A 17,999-nucleotide genomic window follows, 5' to 3' on the forward strand; every position below is an offset into this window, starting at 1 on the left:
TAAATTGCTGGACTAAAACGTGATCAATATTTAAAAGTAACTGTCTAATTTACAGATCTCAGTGATATAATAAAATATATTTTATTTTAATATTTAAGTTTTGAAGTGCAAAAGAAACATAACAAAAGTTTAATAAAAGAGCCACTTGGCCACTTGGGTGGTGGGGTAGACTATATCTCAGATAAAGACTACTGGAGCTGAGACATGGGACCCATCAGAGAGAATTAACCCCCCCTTTTGTTGGCTATTATTAATGTTTACTCTTTGGCTAGGTGGCCTGCACCTTATAATTATCCATGCCCTTTGTCGGTTGATATTTTCATTCATCCTCCTCTTCCTTAATTTTTAATTATCAATTATTATAAGTCATTAGAATATAGAAGCTAAATAATTAAACCACTCATCCTATTACTCCACTAAAAGATTTATTAAATATTAACCTCATGTTTAATAATTGTATGTAAGAGATCTTAATCAAGTTTGGCATATATGCTCTCTGGATATCTCATGATTGACATTTACAAAACCCTTGAAAAAGAAGGCTCTTAGTACACAAATCCCTACTGTAGAATATAATAAGTGTGACATATTTCCAATTTGACTAGTCTTTTTCCAGACATAGTATTATGAATTTAATTTTAGAAAGAAGAATGGAACAATTTCCCTGTCAGTAAGGTATGGAATAATAATATAAGGCAGCATAATTTTCATTCATATCCAAGAGAACAAGATTAAGAAAAGGATCATAAGATCGTTTTCCATAAGCAACCACAATAGTGGCCAGTGAATAAAATCTTCAGGGTTAATATGGTCATTTCGCGTTGCGAGGGATATAAGAGCAGGGTCATTCCGTTACCCAAAGGAAATAAAACCGACGGCGATACTCTCTCTCTCTCTCTCTCTCTCTCTCTCGACAATTCTTGACACGAAGAACCCTTTCAAAGGAAGGAAAGCGACGTAGAAAGAGACCTCTTCCACACCTCGCAGCGTTCTCCGATTCCTTTAAAGGGTCTCTTCTCCTTGGATTCCAAAGGCCTCTGAGCTCATAAAGGCGCCAGTTTGGAGAAGCTCAGAGACAGAACACCTCTGCTTCGAGAAGCCATGGCATTGTCCGTTTCCCTCGTCCTTCTTTCCCTTTTCCTGCTTGTCTTCCTCCCGTTTCCCGCCTCGCACGCCGCTATTGAGCTCCAGAGAAAACCCACATCAGGTTCTCTTAATCTTCCGCTTTTTTGTGTCAAATTCGTGTCATTTTTTAGAATGGGTATATTTTTCTAAACGGTATATTTGGAGATTTGCTTTTGTTTTGTTAGAAAAAAAAGGTTAGTTTTTGATGTGTTGTTTGAGGTGGGTTTTACAGGAGAGGGTCATGGATTGGTTGTATGGAGGAGATTGGCTGCTGAGACATCTTTGTCCAGTGGAGCTTCTGTGGATAATAGCTCCTCCTTTGTCTTGGCTGAGGAGAGAACTCATAGAAGAGATCCTTTGGATGGAAACAAAAGATATACTGGTGGTTGGAATATTAGTAATAAACATTACTGGGCTGTAAGATATTCCAATTTCAAATTTTGAACCTTTCTTGTTCTTGTCCTTTTAGATTTAGCTTATCCTTATCCATAATTTTTCTGTTCTCTCTCTCTCTCTCTCTCTCTCTCTCTCTCTCTCTCTCTCTCTCTCTCTCTCTCTCTCTCTCTCTCTCTCAGTCTGTTGGATTCACGGCGGCTCCCCTCTTTGCCATTGCCTTGGCATGGTTCGTGGGATTTGGTTTGGCTTTGCTGCTTATCTGTTGCTGTTATTGCTGCTGTCGCCGCCGGAATTACTCTTATTCGCGGACTGCATATGCACTCTCTCTGATTCTGCTAATAATATTTACCTGCGCAGCGATGTAAGTATATGCTTATATTTATCTTTTTATTTTTCATCACAACGTAGGTTAATTGTAGTTGCTTGACTTGATTCAATGGTTGATTGATTGATTGTCTATGTTTGATTTGTGCAGTGTGGGATGCGTTGTTTTGTATGTCGGTCAGGGGAAATTCCACTCCAGCACCACGACTACTCTGGACTATGTCGTGGGTCAGTCTAATTTAACAGTGGACAATCTTAGGAATTTCTCAAACAATTTAGCTGCTGCTAAGAAGGTTGGTGTGGATCAGATTTTCCTATCTGCTGATGTCCAGAGCAAGATTGATGTCCTTGAGACAAAGTTGAACTCTTCAGCAAACGAACTTTCTAGTCGGACATCTGACAATTCCAAGAAGATTCGGAATGTGCTGAATATAGTGTATGATACCTGCACTTCCTATTTTGATATTATCTCCATTAGTTAATTTGAGTTTAATAGTGAATGAAGCATTAATTTGAAAGTAGGAAGAAAGTCATTTCTGAGGTTTTTTTTTGTTGTAATTTGGTTTCGTCAGAATATAAAAACTTGTTTTTCTGAGAGCCGATCTGAATTTTCTTTAAGAGCCTTCTCAAATGTTATACATCTTCTAGTTGACCAAGAAAGACCTGCTTATGATGATTTATACATTTCATCTAAGCATTTTTCCCAATAGTATGGTCAGCTAGAGCACAACTGAAAGATGATATCTCCAAAAGAATTAAGAAGTTTTTACCATTGGATATCAGTTTGATATCAATCATCTAAAAATTGGTGCCAATATCGTGACCAAATGAAAACCAAATATTAGAGAGACTTGCCATAAAAATAAAAGCTATATAAACCTAGTCAGCATGAAGAATAACCTACCTTTTTGGTTGCAATTTAGGCTCATGCAATCCAAGAGCAACCCTTCTGGCAGGCTCTCCAAACATAGGAATAATTTAGATACGTGAATATGCTCATGATTTGTTAATTTCATGATGAGCTTAATGTGATATATGTTCAGGCGGTTGGATTTGATTATAGTCGCTGCCGTGATGCTTCTTTTGGCATTTATTGGATTCTGTAAGTATGAAATTCTTTAAGAAAGTTTGAACTATATCTCTTAAGATCCTAGCTAATATTGGCACTCTGTTTTTTTTTTTAACAGTGCTCTCCGTTTTTGGGTTGCAGTTTCTTGTATATGTGTAAGTCAAATGTTATGTCTGATACTGCCCACAGCTATCCACTTACTCGCTATTAGTGTTCCTTTTTCTCTTACACTTCTTGATGATAATTTTGCAGCTTGGTTGTCGTTGGATGGATTCTGGTGGCAGGCACATTCATCCTGTGTGGTGTTTTCCTTCTTCTACATAAGTAAGTTATATAAGGGTGACATCGATATATCTTAATCATGTTTCCTTGCTAGAATATGCAACTAGTAGTACAAAATCAACTCCCACGATCTCCTTAACCTCCGGAAAGTTTCATGCCTTCTATGCGAAGTTCAAATATACTCATATATGTCTTCACTATTTTTTCTGTATTTTTTGTTTTCTTCTTCCAACCGGTTCTTTAACTTGGTCTATTATAAGCTATCCGGTCTAGGCATCTTTCTGTAATTAGTAACTCTTGGATGCAGATAATAGTACTTCATAGAAAGGCCAGACAGTCTGACATACTTGGAATCATAGAATTTAAGTCCTTGCACATGTTTATCATTCCTTATGCAGTTAGAATTTGGGTTTTATGAAATAAGTTAGATGTAATGACTGGTGATGTAGAGTCAAATATGAACTGGTTTTTCTAATTTAGAAAAAAAGAGGTTATGTAGTCCCAAAGATATTTGATTTAATCAAACATGATTCCTGCCCTCTGAAATTGTTTTGGAGTACTTAGTTCTTATCGATTATAATCAAACTTCAGCTTGAAACTCAGAGGATATACTGCAGTAGACATCTCAGATTAAAAACTTACTTAGTTCTTATCGATTATAATCAAACTTCAGCTTGAAACTCAGAGGATATACTGCAGTAGACATCTCAGATTAAAAACTTAGGCACAATTCCTGGGATGCATGAATCATGAATGTAACAGTACTTTCCTATATATGATTGAGGGCTCTAATTTGTGTGTGAAAAATGCATAGACCTTCGTATTGCAAAATTCTGAGCTATATGTAGCGAAGCTACTTGTTACTTATTAAGTAAATGAAGTTTGGAGAAAATCCAGACCTTTTGTGGGAATTTTGTCTATTATAGACCTTGTACACACCATAATCCAAAATAGTCGGACAACTGTAAGGCCAATATCAGTGTATATTGCGAAGTCTTAACCATTTGCTTGATTGATTTTGTGCAGTTAAGTTATGCAGTATATATTTAGAAATGAGTCTGTCACAATTAGCATATCCCAATAATGGAGGAACAAATCACTCTATATCATAAGAAAATCTCTATTCCACAGATTGACTTGTTAGTTATTGCAGAGAGCTAGAGTCAGTTGTCGAGGATATGTATGAAGACCGATCATAAAAGAGGATTTACTTCCTAGTTGGAAATTGAGAAAGACACTTGAGGAAATTTAAGAGTTTGACATGTATTATGAGATGTAGCCATGTAGATCATCTTCTGGTTACTATTACCTTTTCTTTTTTTTTTTCTTTTTACTTGAGCTCGAAGATATTTGTGTGAATACGCATACAGATGAAAAGATCTGAAGCTAACACTGATTTCCAATTTAACAGCGTGGTTGGTGATACATGCGTTGCAATGGATGAATGGGTGAATCATCCTCAGGAACATACAGCTCTGGATGATATTCTTCCCTGCGTCGATGTTTCCACTGCCAACGAATCGCTATACAGAAGTAGGGAAGTAACCTTCCAGCTAGTTAATCTCGTCAATCAGGTTATCGTCAACATATCAAATAGGAACTTCCCTCCAAGCGCGGCGCCGTTGTATTATAACCAGTCCGGACCATTAATGCCCGTGCTCTGCAACCCATATAAACCCGACTTCAGTAACCGCACCTGCCTCAGCGGAGAAGTTGACTTGAACAATGCACCGCAGGTAAAACTGAAGATCTTCTGTTTTTCTCAAACGAGCTCTTAAATTTGCCTTATGGCTTGGAAAGAATTCACTAGGATCCAGTCAAATGCTAATAATGGCTATGGAGATTGGAGATTTATCATTTACGTATCAGTTGTCCAACAACAGAATTTTGCAATGCAGGTTTGGAAATCATATGAATGTAAAACTGCCATGGTTTCTGGATCCGAGATATGTACTACTGTGGGCCGAGTTACTCCAAGCATCTACAACCAAATGACGGCGGCCGTCAGTGTCGGCCATGGCTTATACCAATACGGCCCGTTCCTCACTCAGCTAGAAGACTGCACTTTTGTACGCGATACATTTACCGCAATTAATAACGATAACTGCCCGGGACTCGAGCGGTACAGCAAATGGATCTACATAGGTCTCGTTATGGTGTCAGCGGCAGTAATGCTATCCTTGATATTCTGGGTGTTATATGCTCGAGAGAGACGTCACCGGAAATATAACAAGGAGTTCCTTGCCCGGTCGTAGCAGCCATCTTGTCCCCTGCAAGACAAGGCACCGAATGATGCATAGAGATGCATGCTGCTGATGAACTGGCTTAAGTAAGTTGTGATTGTATGCATAACATTTGGGCTATGTACATGGTTTGTGTTCTTTAGTTAGTTTCGTGAGTCCACGACACTGGAGCCTGGAGGTGGTTAGTTATTTTTTTTTTCTCTCATGTTGAGTTTGTAGAGCTGCTGTTGTTCCTTTTGCTTTTGTGCAAATCGACACTTCCTTTCTCTCAGATACTCTTTGGAGATTAAAATAGTTCTGGCGTTTGACTTTTGCCACCGGTGGAAGCTGGAATTAAGATTGGATGGAGTTGTTGCGAACCCGGGAATAGTTAGCTATACTTATACACCATGATTTTTATATTGAAAGTTCTTCTCCACTTCATTATGCATTTTTATCCCGAATAGAAACAAAAACAAATCCGCTTTCCAATACGCCACTCAACTGTGAACCTGCAGCCTTATCGCTCCCTCCAATGAACACATCACAGCCTTAAAAAATATGCCTTCCTTTCCTTTCCAATTTTTTTTTTAACCTTTCATTTTGAATTTATCTGACATCTCTTACATTTTATTTTTATTTTTATTTTTATTTTTACTCCTGAAAACTCTTTTACAACCAGTGATGACACGGCAGCAGCACCATCAAAGATAACGAGAGAGAACTCTGAGATGCTGCCACATCAAATCCCTGGCTCTAAAAAAGTAAGTTGGCTTTAAATGATGGTTGGTGCGAGTCGACGTGACCTCGTAAAGTCGACATTTCAACAAACAAACAGCTCGCTCCCCCCCACCTACCACTTTTTTCTCTTTTGCTCCGCTGGAAAATTGACGCCCACCTTCTCTTTCATTTTAGATGGAATGGTTAGGTTAATTACATCTACCCCCCTCGACTTGATTAATTACATCTCTGATATGGGGTGATCCTAAAAGTATCTTTTTTATATTTCTCTTTCCAATAGATCCGTTTTCCACACGATTGATCTCCATTTTTTCTTTTCAATAATCATTTTATGATTAATTTACCGCTGGTGTCCAGAAGCATCCCAATGGGTGGGTGGGTCCCAGTCCAAATTCCATGGCAGCATGGCCCCAGGTCCACTTATGCCTCATCCTGTTGCTTTTTTCCCAAGCGAATCCAATCTGCCCTATTTAATTCGTTACTGATATTTTCTTTAATTTATTTTAATTGAATTGTCCGTTTATTCAGTCCTCCGTCTGGAAGTTGCCAAAGTAAGTCCACTATAGCGGGATTCGTTCTCTTGCAATCCACGCCACCGCCACTCCTGCGAACGCAACTAGCAACGACTTTTAAAAAGAAAAGTTAACAAATAATGTGATAGAAATTTTTTAAAAAAATAATAATAATAATGAAAAAAGAAGAAGTAAACGAACAGATCAGACGGAAAAGGTTACCTCAAACGGAGAGAGTATACGCACCACACGGCGACAACGCAAACGGCGTTAACGCAACGACGACGGACGACACGGCAAGGGAGAGAGCATTTCTCGATGGTTAAACCTTGCAAGGCATGAGATCAAATGGATTACAGATCACATCCAATCCAAGTTAATTAGTAATTAATTCACAAATTAGTGGATTAATTTTGTTGTCTTAAGTTTGAGTTCCAGTTCCGTTCAGGGTGAGTAGCAAAATCTCTTCAATAGCCATCAACGGCTGTCACACAGAGTTATATACAAATGGACGGCTCTGTTTCCGCCCAAAGCAGCCAAGCTTCCCTAGCTGATACAAAAAAAATAAGGGAAAAATGAAAAAAATTCCCTCCTTATTTAGGAGCCCGCCGAGTTGCGCAACCGACGCCGCCGGTGAAGTCGTGACCGAGAGAGAAGAAAAGATTTAAGATATATAAGAATCTGTTTTTTTTTTCTTTTTTTTCTTACTTTCTTTTTCTACGAACCTGCCTCGAGATCTACGTAAGATCATAGATCGTTCGCCTTGGACATAACCGAGAGCCGGCTCGGGCGTGGCTGGAAGTCGGCGCGCCGCCTTTGCTGATGCGAGGAGGGACGGATCAAGGCGGCGAGGGCGCGCTTGACGAGATCGCCCTCGACCGTCCCTATCCGGACGAGCGAGTTCGTCATCGCCGATCTCCTCGCGTTGAGACGATTCGACCGGGCGTACGAACTGTGCGGGTGGTGTTGCGGGCTCTGGAACCCCTTGTGGAGGCTACACCGAAATGATCCGGGATGTGTCGTGGGAGAGCACATGCAGGTCCTCCGACGACCTCCTCCGGCAGCGGCTCCAGCTATGGGACGGCGGGAGGGGACGGAGTCGGAGACGGCGATGGAGCGGCCAGGAGAGGTAGTGCGGTGGTGGTGGGAGAGAGAGAAGCGAACGGAGGGGTTGGGAGTGGCGGAGCCAACGAGGTTGACGCGGGTGGGGGAGGAGGAGCGGTGGAAGAAGGAGGTAGAGCCGGAGGAGAAGCTCGAGGAGGAGGAAGCAAAGGCGGATCCACCGGCGCCCGTGCCGGCGCTGGAGTAGAAGCGGCCAGACGGCGAGATCGATCGCTGGAAGGCGTTTGACATCGGCATTACTGGGCCGCTTGATCGCCTCGAAGTGGTCGCCATGGAATCCAACTTTAAGAAAGAGAGTGAGAAGAGAGTAGAGAGAGGAGAGGAAAGAGAAGGGATATGTTTTAGATCGCTATTTTGGCAAACCTAGCTTGAGTCTGGGGTTGCATTTATAACAATTTAGCATTGGAGGAAGAATGGCAGGGCTCGTAAATAACCTTGTATCTCGGGGTGGGTTACATAAGCTCGACCGGCCGTTGGGATTGGGTTAGGTTAACTTAACCACAGTTATGGTCAGGAGAAAGATAAGGAATCGGAAACGATGGGCAGGGAACGGACTGGGGCCCAACAGAGCCGTGGTTTTGGTCGTTGTGCCCACGGAAAGGCAACACCAGTCAATTACCAAACTGACCTCATCTCATTTCTCTTATTACAAACAACAGCCAGCTCCATTCGAGTCGGTATTTACGAGCTGCCATTTTGATGACGAAACTACCCTTGAAATTGAATTGGATGGCGGCAACCGTCTGTGAGGTTACCGCCACTGTGTCTAGAAGGATTTCAAATGTGCGTCGCACATCATCTGGGTTCTACTACTACGCGGAGGAAGCGGAGGCCGTGATGCCGGTGACGGGAACCCGAGCTTTATCCATTCTTGGAGGAAAAGGTAAGCAAAAGCTACCAACTGTATTAGTTTTGGCGCTTCTCGACAGGTATTTATCTTTTTCCTATTGATTGTGTTTATTAACTATATAATTTACCGAGTAAAAAAAAAAAACTTTTAATTTTAGCTTACAATAAATGGCTTATAATTAAGTGCTATTTTTGGTATCACCATTGAAACTATTATATTATTTGTGATTGGCTAATAAATCAATACCAAGTTACCAACTAAATGTTGGCTATAACTTCAGATTAAATCTAAAGTCAATCTTATCAAAACCCAGAGAATAATTATACATTACTAGGTAGTGGGCCTGATGATATATATATATATATACAACTAGCACCTAGCTGTCCTTTTTTTCTTTTTCTTTTGGCCTAGTTAAGTACCCTAGCTGTCTACTAATAATAGGAGGCACACAATATTATGCCATAGATTATCAACCTAATGTCCCATTAGGCATTAATTTTTGTTTAATTCTTTATTAAACAAGTGGCCTGTCATGTTGTCCTCTCAGATGATATACGTCCAGAGTCCAAACCCTAATAGGTGAATGGTAAAGAAACAACCCCAGATACTTTTTGGTGGAGTAGTTTGGGTTTAGGAAGCTAAGTCCAAACAAACACCAATTATTTAGTTGTTGTTGGGAGGTTTAATCAGTTGATTAGTTGGTGAGAAGTTTTAAGGGGATCATACTATTCTTGTGACACCTTTTGAAGAAGAAAGAGGTTGCCAACTGATCCTCTACTTCCACAGTAGCATGATTTTCCTACAACTTCGATAAATGCCGGTTTATTGAAAACTTACCTTCATTTCTTAACCATATATATCTATTTATGCTGAAATACATATAATTTATATAAGAAATACGCATTAAAAACTTTATTTATTATTTTAAAAACTAGGATTGCGATAAGAGTTATTATAGGTTGTAAGAAATTCCTACAACTTGGGATGTAGTATGTTTCTTAATGGACAGGCATATATAACTCATATAGGTGTAAGAGGGTGACTAAAATAATTAGGTAGGTAATCTTAACCAAATATATATATATATTTATATATATATATATATAGGTAGGTAAGTGAAGGAAATTTTGGAAAGACCTTTTGTCTTGAAATTTGGGGACACCTCTTGTGCCTTCACTTAATTTTCTACATGTAAATGGGCTGGAAGGCTTGTCTGTCAGATTAGATATCTTAATTATCAATTATGAAAGTAAATTAGCATTGCAGCGATTCAAATTTCAATGCCAATAAGACCTTGCCGAGTTGATTGATACCATCTACCCTTACAAACACTCTGAAACACAAAAGTATATAACTCATTAAAATCATAAGCATTTTATAGCATGAACTGAATAAATCTTTTCTAGAGTACTTTTAAGTAAGTGGCACTGAGACTTCTACCCAATAAACTTATCTTCACGTTGGACTTTGTATCACTATTGGTACATAACTAGTCCCTTTCAAATTGGCAAATGGGATTAAAAAAAAGGGCAAAGGATTGGAAGACTCCTTGACCTCTAGAAGCTGAGAAGAAAACTGTAGAGGTGGACCGTAGATTTGGATTAATTCTCCTCCTCAAATTCGTCACCTTTTTTTTTCAAAGATTCTTTTACTTATTACTTGTTCACTAGCCGTTTTAAATACGAGATGATTTAATGTGCATTAAATGATTAAGATTCAGTTTGTTTAATATAAAAGAATTCTCACACATCTAAGATGGATAAAGTTTGTAGTCAAGTTACCGCTGGAATGACGATGTCTGGCAATGACATGTTGGTTGATATTTATACGCTACAAAAGAATATCTTAGTGCCAGAGTAAATATCTTAGAGCTCCTCTTTTTTCTACAGTATTAACTTCGAGTGAGATGCCTTGACAAAAGAGACATTTTAAGTTGGACTAAGAGCATCATTAATAAAGTCTCCGATTGGGTTCGGGGTGGGCCCGACTTGCTTTCTTTTTTGATGTGTGGTGGGCCCAAGTAAAGTCCTACCGCATTAAACCTATCATTATGGTGCCATCTCATTACATCGATAACTATTAAATAGTCCTCAAATAGGACCAGTGGAGTGGATAATAGTTTTGGAAAAATAGGGTCCGGCTCTCATGGACCAGACCCGGACCCGGACCCAGACCCAGAAGCCCTAATTCGGATTGGGCTCGATACGGGCGCTTATTCCGATGATTGTAATCATACCAAAAATTGGGATATGGCTTATCGGAATAAGCCTCTCGAGGTAGGCAAAAAGCCAAGGAATAAAGCGAAGTGATATCACCGCTTACTGCTGCTCCAGGTGTCCAGGATATGCCATTAACTTATACGGGGACCAGCGTGGATAACGACGGAGATATCAGAGAGGAGTGAGGGAGGACCACTATCCGCACTGGGCCCACCGGAATCCTTTTCTTAGGTCACGGGATACCGATTACCGCCGATAAGGCCCTCCGCAATGTGGATAGCGATCAAACTTATCCGGGTCCCACTCGCGTCGAAATGCTTACCGAAATCCTATCCGATTTTCCTTTATCCCTCTTCGCGGGTGGTTACGATTTGCTAAGCAGCTGTTTGCTATATCGATCTAATCGTTTAAATGCCACGCGTCCTGATCCTGGAAACGTTCGATGATTTGGTGAGTTGGCCATAACAGCGGATCGATCAATAGGTGGATTGCTTTCATCTCTAATTATAACTTCCTCCATAGGATTGTCTATTACTAAAATATTATATATATATATATATAATTGCAAGGCTACTTTAAAATGTTACGATGTGTATATATTTTTTATAGTGGATAAAAATTAAATATAAATAAATTATTAAAGTCTCGATAATAATACGATGCATTAGGAAAAAGATTAGGTAATATTCTAGTAGTAGTGGAAGATTGACACTATAATTTAATTTTGGGATGAAATGAAATTATTTAGTTAATCATTAGGTTAGACAGCATTTTTCTTCTGCTCCCTTAGTCAATTTCTTGGTCTTGATGAAAAGAAATCAAGTACTAAACAACAGCAGCTGATGGGATTGTCATCCAAATTACTTGTGATTCGATGTGATGTTGACTTGATGGATAAGAACATTTCTCATGTTAATTCTCCTATTTATATATTTTTTTTATAGATTCTCTTATTTATTTTTCTTCCTGAATTCACTCTCCTAACTATAAAGGATATTTAAATTATTTCTTTATTAATTATCCATTTTTTTATAAATATTATGTGAGTATCATGTAATTAATTTTAGCTATTTAAAGATATAAATATTTATTTAAAAATAAAAATTATAAAAAAAGTCAAGGATAAGAGGGTTATTAATGTTCTTTTTTACATCGTCACGGGTAAAATATTTTTTATAGTTTATAGGATCAATGTGTACGAACATAAATATTAGAGATGAGATACAAATATTTATTTAAAAAAAAAGAAAGAGATGAAAATTAAGAGTAAAATGGTTATGATGTGAATAATTTTCTATAATTTAGAGGGTTAATATGTGTCTCATTTATCACTTAATTTTCATAGACAAGTCCATATAATATAGAATTTTGAAATCTATTCCTCTTCTTTTCAGAGATTGAGAATAAAATGTGCATTGAAACATATTCTTTCTTTTTAACAGATAAAATGAATACTTTCCTTATTCAATTTATTATAATCTTAATCCAAATGGATGACTCCCTAAAAATTCCTTTTTTGTTAATGTAAGCAGTTAAATTTCTACTGTGTATTTAGTATCACTTCTAGGCAATTTTGAATTAATTTTGAACATGATGAATTAGATCTTTTTATAACTTGGGCTTTAGAAGAATTAAAGTGGGCTGAATGATTTGAACTTCCAATTTGGCCCATTTACAAGTTTATGTTATCCAATGGAAAGAAGAGAGAAATATGAAACAAAATATTTTCTTCTTCTGGATGGTTGCTAAAATCTTAGTGTAATCACTAATATTATATGATTCAAAGTTGGTATCTTCAAGCACGAGATCTGAACATGGCAGGCCCATTGATGAGCACTCTGTACTTGCTCTCATCACAAGAGATTATATAATCTTTGACTGTTTATTTTGGATTTTAAATTTTGAAATTTAAAATAGCAGTTAAAAATATAAAATAAGAGAAAAAAAATTGGAAAAAGAAAAAGAAAACTTAGCCCATTTATTAATGTTAGTTAGTGAGTGGCTCTCTTATGGCTCTTGAAACTCTTTAAATGCATACCATTAAATCAGCTTTATTGTTAGTTTTAATATGTTTGATTGCTGAGAAATAGTGAGCTGGATAAAAGAAAAATAAAGTAATAAGGTGAGTTTCTCTGTTTTCTTAAACCTACTTAAGTTTCATAATTTTAGTAGGAGAGAGTTGCAGTTTGCATAACAATATTAATTTTCATGACTACTAACTTTGTTAAATAATAATAAGCCATGATTACTTAGTAAAACAACTATAGTTCTTATGAACAAGCTCTCATATAAAACCACACACTTAAGGGTGTATTTGATTAATGAGAAACAAATGACTCACTTTCAGAAAATTATTAAACAATCTAGAGTCTTAATGGACAAAATAAGACTGTGTCTTAAGAATCCAGGAGGCCATCCACATCTTTGACTCCACCACCAATCCAAATACCAAGCTTTAAAGTTTTAACCCCACCACAAGAAGTGTAGCCAAAATTAAGAAACCCCCTCTCTCTCCCTTAGCTTTGGCAGAAGTTGCTGCCATGTCTCACTTCCACTTGGGTTTGTCTCTCTGCCATGCCATCCCACCACCACCATCATCACCTCCATTGGAAAAGTGGCACTTTGTCTACACCTTCACAGACCCATTTGTGCCACTAAGAGCACCAACTCTTTATCATAAAGTTTCTACTCTTTTCTTTTTTTCTCTCTTTAGAAAGATTAAAGAATTCCATGAGACTTTAGTTACTAGCTAGGATATTAAACATTTGATGGTTCTAATTGAATCATAGCAACTTAAAACAATTTAATCTGTCGTGTAGTTGGTGAATTTAATATGATAGAGTTCGAATTCTATTTATTATGTCACACAAAATATAAGTCCCAGTTTGTTTAATTCTGAGTCCACACGCCAAACTAATAGCGAGAAATAAATTAATCTTTGTTCCAGTATTGTAGGAAAATTCCTGCGAACACAGAGCCTACGAGATCTGGCACGCTAAATTAATTGTTTAATTACGAATTCATTAATGATGTGATCAACCAACCAACAAAAATATTATATCTATTAAGGGAACTGATATTTAGAGAGCATAGTAGAATGACAATTATACCCATACTCGTCTTTTAGACTACTGTGATCATCCATTAAAATGACAATTATACCCATACCCATACAGGTAGCAACTTTTGCTCTATAAGTATTGTTTTCCCCACAGCTAATATGACAACACCACCACAATGGCTGAATGGCATCTAAGCGTACACATTCTATTTTCCTGCCAACTTACATAGCTTTTAGTGACTTAAAATGAGAAGAATGAGATTCTCATGCAACTCCTTTTGTCACTCAGATCTCCACATTAAACTTAGTGAATCGAATTCTTCGAATGGTAACAAGATGGAATATGAATCAAAATGTCACATTGTGGGAATTAATTAGAGGTTTGTATGATAGTAAACTAAATTCGGGGTTCTCAGATCTCGAGGCGCACGAAGGTTAAAGGAAGCTGCTCAAATCTGGGACGTAGATTCCTACTAGGATCCTGACAATAGAGCACGCCTCGTCGGTCGTTCTCTTTTCGTCTATCATATATACAGAGGCGTAAGAGTGGATAGAGGGGGAGAGGGGAGAGGAGGGGAGAGGAGAAATGGCCGCAGTGAAGGCTGGAAGCCGGCCGCCATGGGTGGGTTTGGCGGCGGCAGTGTGGGTGCAAGTGGCGGCGGGGAGCGCGTACAACTTCCCGCTCTACTCGCACTCGTTGAAGTCGGTGTTGGGTTACAACCAGAGGCAGCTCACCATGCTCGGAGTTGCCAATGACATCGGCGAGAATTTCGGGATGATCCCTGGGGTCCTCTGCAACCGCTTCCCGCCGTGGCTCGTGCTCCTGATCGGTGGGGCCTCCTGCTTCGTCGGATTCGGCGTCGTCTGGCTCGCCGTTAGCCAGACCGTCACCGGATTGCCGTATTGGGTGGTGAGTAAATTGATCCCCTTTGGGAGTTCGGTGCGGTTTCTTCGATGGTTTGGCGAGTACCCAGATTTGAGCTGAAAGAACGGTTTTGGGTTGTTGGATTTTGTGTGGATTTGGTGTTGAAAAAAACGATTTTTTAAAAGCAATATTTTGCTTCAAAGGTTACTAATACTTTGATTGAGATCATTCTGGCATCTTAGTCTTGTTTAGGGATGGAGTATTTTTGTCTCAAAAAAGAAAATACGAAAGAAAGAAAGAAAGAAAGAAGGAAAGAGAAGAAATTGTTATAGCTTCTTGTACTTGCTAATATTTAATTTCGTGATGTCCTTTGTCTTCTCACTATGAAACATAGATGAGAGATGTCCAGTTTAAAAGATTTTGTTTCTAATGGTCACACACGACAGCATTAAAAGAATTCTTCAATTTAATGCCTTGGGAATTACAAAACTCAAAGAACACTCGAGACAATGAGATTGGATTAATTTTTCCGAGTTATGTTAATATTTACATCTTTGGATGATCATTGATATTTGATATATAAAACAACACCAATCCAGCTTTTAGTCACAAGTAGTTGGACTCCTCTGGTTATTACCTACAGATTAAAACAACCTGTGGTATCTATCCTGAGCAAGCTATTCTCCTTTAAAATGTCACTCCCTACATGAAATTAGCTATTTGGTTTTGTACCTTGAACAGTTAATGCAACTCATTTGGTTCTAAATTTTGAACTACCGTAATATGTTAATCTTTCTAATACTGTGGCAGTTGTGGATTGCATTATGTATAGCTACCAACAGCAGTGCATGGTTGGGCACAGGAGTGCTAGTGACCAACATGAGGAACTTTCCTCTTAGCAGAGGTACTGTTGCTGGTATCCTCAAGGGATATGTGGGGCTTAGCGCTTGCGTGTACACTGAAATATATACTGGAGTACTTCACAATTCGTCAACAAAACTTTTGCTATTTCTTACTCTGGGGCTTCCTGTCATATGTGTTGCAATGATGTATTTCGTTAGGCGCTGCACTCCAGCTTTGGAAGATGACTCAACAGAACATGGGCATTTTGTGTTCACGCAAGTGTCCAGTGTAGTTCTGGGGCTTTATCTCCTCACTAGTACAATATTGGATGATGTCCTATCACTAAGAGATGCTGTCACTTGGACTTTGTTTGCTGTGATGATCCTCTTCCTTCTTGCTCCTCTTGCTATACCACTAAAGATGACAATTTATCGAAGCAGTCGAAAAAGAGCTAGTGCAGTTGGTCCATCCAGCTCATTAGAACATTTAGCTGCAGCAGATGATACTAAGTCAGAACCTTTGCTGGCTTCTTCTTCTTCAACAACAAATCTTGGAGGCTTACTGGAGGTTGATGATTCTGATGTGGATATGCTTTTGGCTGAGGGGGAGGGGGCAGTGAAAAAGAAGAGAAGGCCCAAGAGAGGGGAGGATTTTGAATTCCGGGAAGCTTTGATTAAGGCAGATTTCTGGCTTTTATTTGTAGTGTACTTTCTTGGGGTTGGATCAGGTGTTACCATACTTAATAATCTAGCACAAATTGGGATTGCAGCTGGTGCCAATGACACGACTATCCTATTGTGTCTCTTCAGCTTTTGCAATTTTGTTGGCCGTCTTGGTGGGGGTTCAGTTTCAGAGTACTTTGTCAGGTAGTTCTGTTATTATTTTATTGTCCGATCAAATATGCTAGCAAGAGTCAAAGTGCAGACAAACTTATCAAGTTTTGAACTTTTGCAGGTCAAGAATGCTCCCTCGGCCTATATGGATGACATGCACACAAATTATTATGGTCATAGCATACCTTCTCTTTGCTTCAGGTCTTAATGGTACTCTGTATGCTTCAACTGCATTGCTCGGAATCTGCTATGGAGTCCAGTTCTCTGTCATGGTGCCAACGGCATCTGAGCTATTTGGATTGAAGCACTTTGGAATGATCTACAATTTCATGTTGTTAGGAAATCCACTTGGGGCGCTTCTATTCTCTGGTCTTCTTGCGGGTTATTTGTATGATATAGAGGTAGAGAAACAGCACCCTGGTTTTCAGGATAGTTCTAGCATTTCGTGCTTGGGGCCCAACTGTTTTAGGCTTACCTTCTTGGTTCTAGCTGGTGTGTGCACCTTGGGATCTTTGTTGAGCATTGTTTTGTCGATGAGAATAAGGCCGGTATACCAAATGCTTTATGCTGGTGGATCATTCAGGCTGCCTCGAAGTTCACTACATTGACAGGCCAGTATACCAGATGCCCTATAAGGTGTCCAAGTATAGCCCTTTTCTGTTATATGTATGTGTGTAACTTGTTTCATGTGCCTCGATCTAATGCTGGATAGTTGATAGCCTTCTCTGCGACCAGTAAATGGATCTTTGGTGAATTTAGATCAGTAATCGAAAAGCTAGTGCTGTAGTAAGAGTTGGGATGTGATGTTTATTTATGCATTACATCACAAGTTTGAGGGTGTAGCAGGATTTCCTTCAACAATAAGTACATATAACATTCTATTAATCAGGTCTGGCTTCAATCTTTTGAGATGCTATTAGTTAGTATATTCTATTTGTTATTTTGTCCGAATGGTCAGTCACTGATGCAATATCCTAGAGTTAATTAATTGGTGCATCTATTGTCCAGTTTCGATTATCAGGGTTTTGACATATTGATACTTGCAGAATGATACATTGTTTCGAATCTCAATATTCCCATAGAAATCATCTTGAATAATTAGATAGTTGCAGGCCTTTCAATTAGTTGCTCCTCACTGAAAGGGTTATAAGTCTGACAGTAAACTGGAGACTACCACTTCCAGAACTCCCTAGTAATCATTATTGTCGATGATAAATTGAAGGCTGATGTGGCCAGTGTAATTGAGATCTTACTTATAGGCAAATAAATCACTGAAAATGAAATAGTTCAGCTCTTTCAAGATTGTTTTTATTGACAGATATTGCAAATTAATAAAAACAAGTCAGTCTTTCTTTTTTGGTGAAGCACCTGTCTTTTTCCATGGAATACTAAAGTAGATGTCTAGCTAAAAGTTGCTAGAACAGGTGTGTTAACAATAATTGTTTACTTGTTTGTCTCTGTGTGATATGACCATTAAATGCTTATTCAACTATGCCTACTTCAATTATTTGTTATTTTAGTTATTGTCTTAATGT

General features: G+C 38.6%; 3 protein-coding genes across 3 annotated transcripts; 2 read left to right on the forward strand and 1 right to left on the reverse strand.

Annotated features, from left to right (window-relative positions):
• Positions 1–866: 866 nt before the first annotated feature.
• Positions 867–5,800, forward strand: LOC140777344 (uncharacterized). The gene is made up of 9 exons (XM_073121390.1): positions 867–1,207; positions 1,358–1,542; positions 1,701–1,882; positions 1,997–2,281; positions 2,889–2,947; positions 3,033–3,069; positions 3,167–3,238; positions 4,608–4,932; positions 5,095–5,800. Exons 1-9 carry the CDS (start codon positions 1,102–1,104, stop codon positions 5,449–5,451), a joined length of 1,608 nt encoding a protein of 535 aa, XP_072977491.1. The 5' UTR covers positions 867–1,101; the 3' UTR covers positions 5,452–5,800.
• Positions 5,801–7,114: 1,314 nt separating this feature from the next.
• LOC140777345 (uncharacterized) lies at positions 7,115–8,156 on the reverse strand. The gene has a single exon (XM_073121391.1). The coding sequence runs from the start codon at positions 8,064–8,066 to the stop codon at positions 7,419–7,421; it is 648 nt and encodes a 215-aa protein (XP_072977492.1). The 5' UTR covers positions 8,067–8,156; the 3' UTR covers positions 7,115–7,418.
• Positions 8,157–14,464: 6,308 nt separating this feature from the next.
• Positions 14,465–17,349, forward strand: LOC140779175 (protein NUCLEAR FUSION DEFECTIVE 4). The gene is made up of 3 exons (XM_073124161.1): positions 14,465–14,833; positions 15,599–16,497; positions 16,586–17,349. The coding sequence occupies exons 1-3, from the start codon at positions 14,510–14,512 to the stop codon at positions 17,070–17,072; spliced, it is 1,710 nt and encodes a 569-aa protein (XP_072980262.1). The 5' UTR covers positions 14,465–14,509; the 3' UTR covers positions 17,073–17,349.
• The last annotated feature ends 650 nt before the right edge of the window (positions 17,350–17,999 follow it).

Source organism: Typha angustifolia, chromosome 15 (assembly GCF_048772165.1).
Source record: "Typha angustifolia cultivar Huaian chromosome 15, ASM4877216v1, whole genome shotgun sequence".
Taxonomy (NCBI): domain Eukaryota; kingdom Viridiplantae; phylum Streptophyta; class Magnoliopsida; order Poales; family Typhaceae; genus Typha; species Typha angustifolia.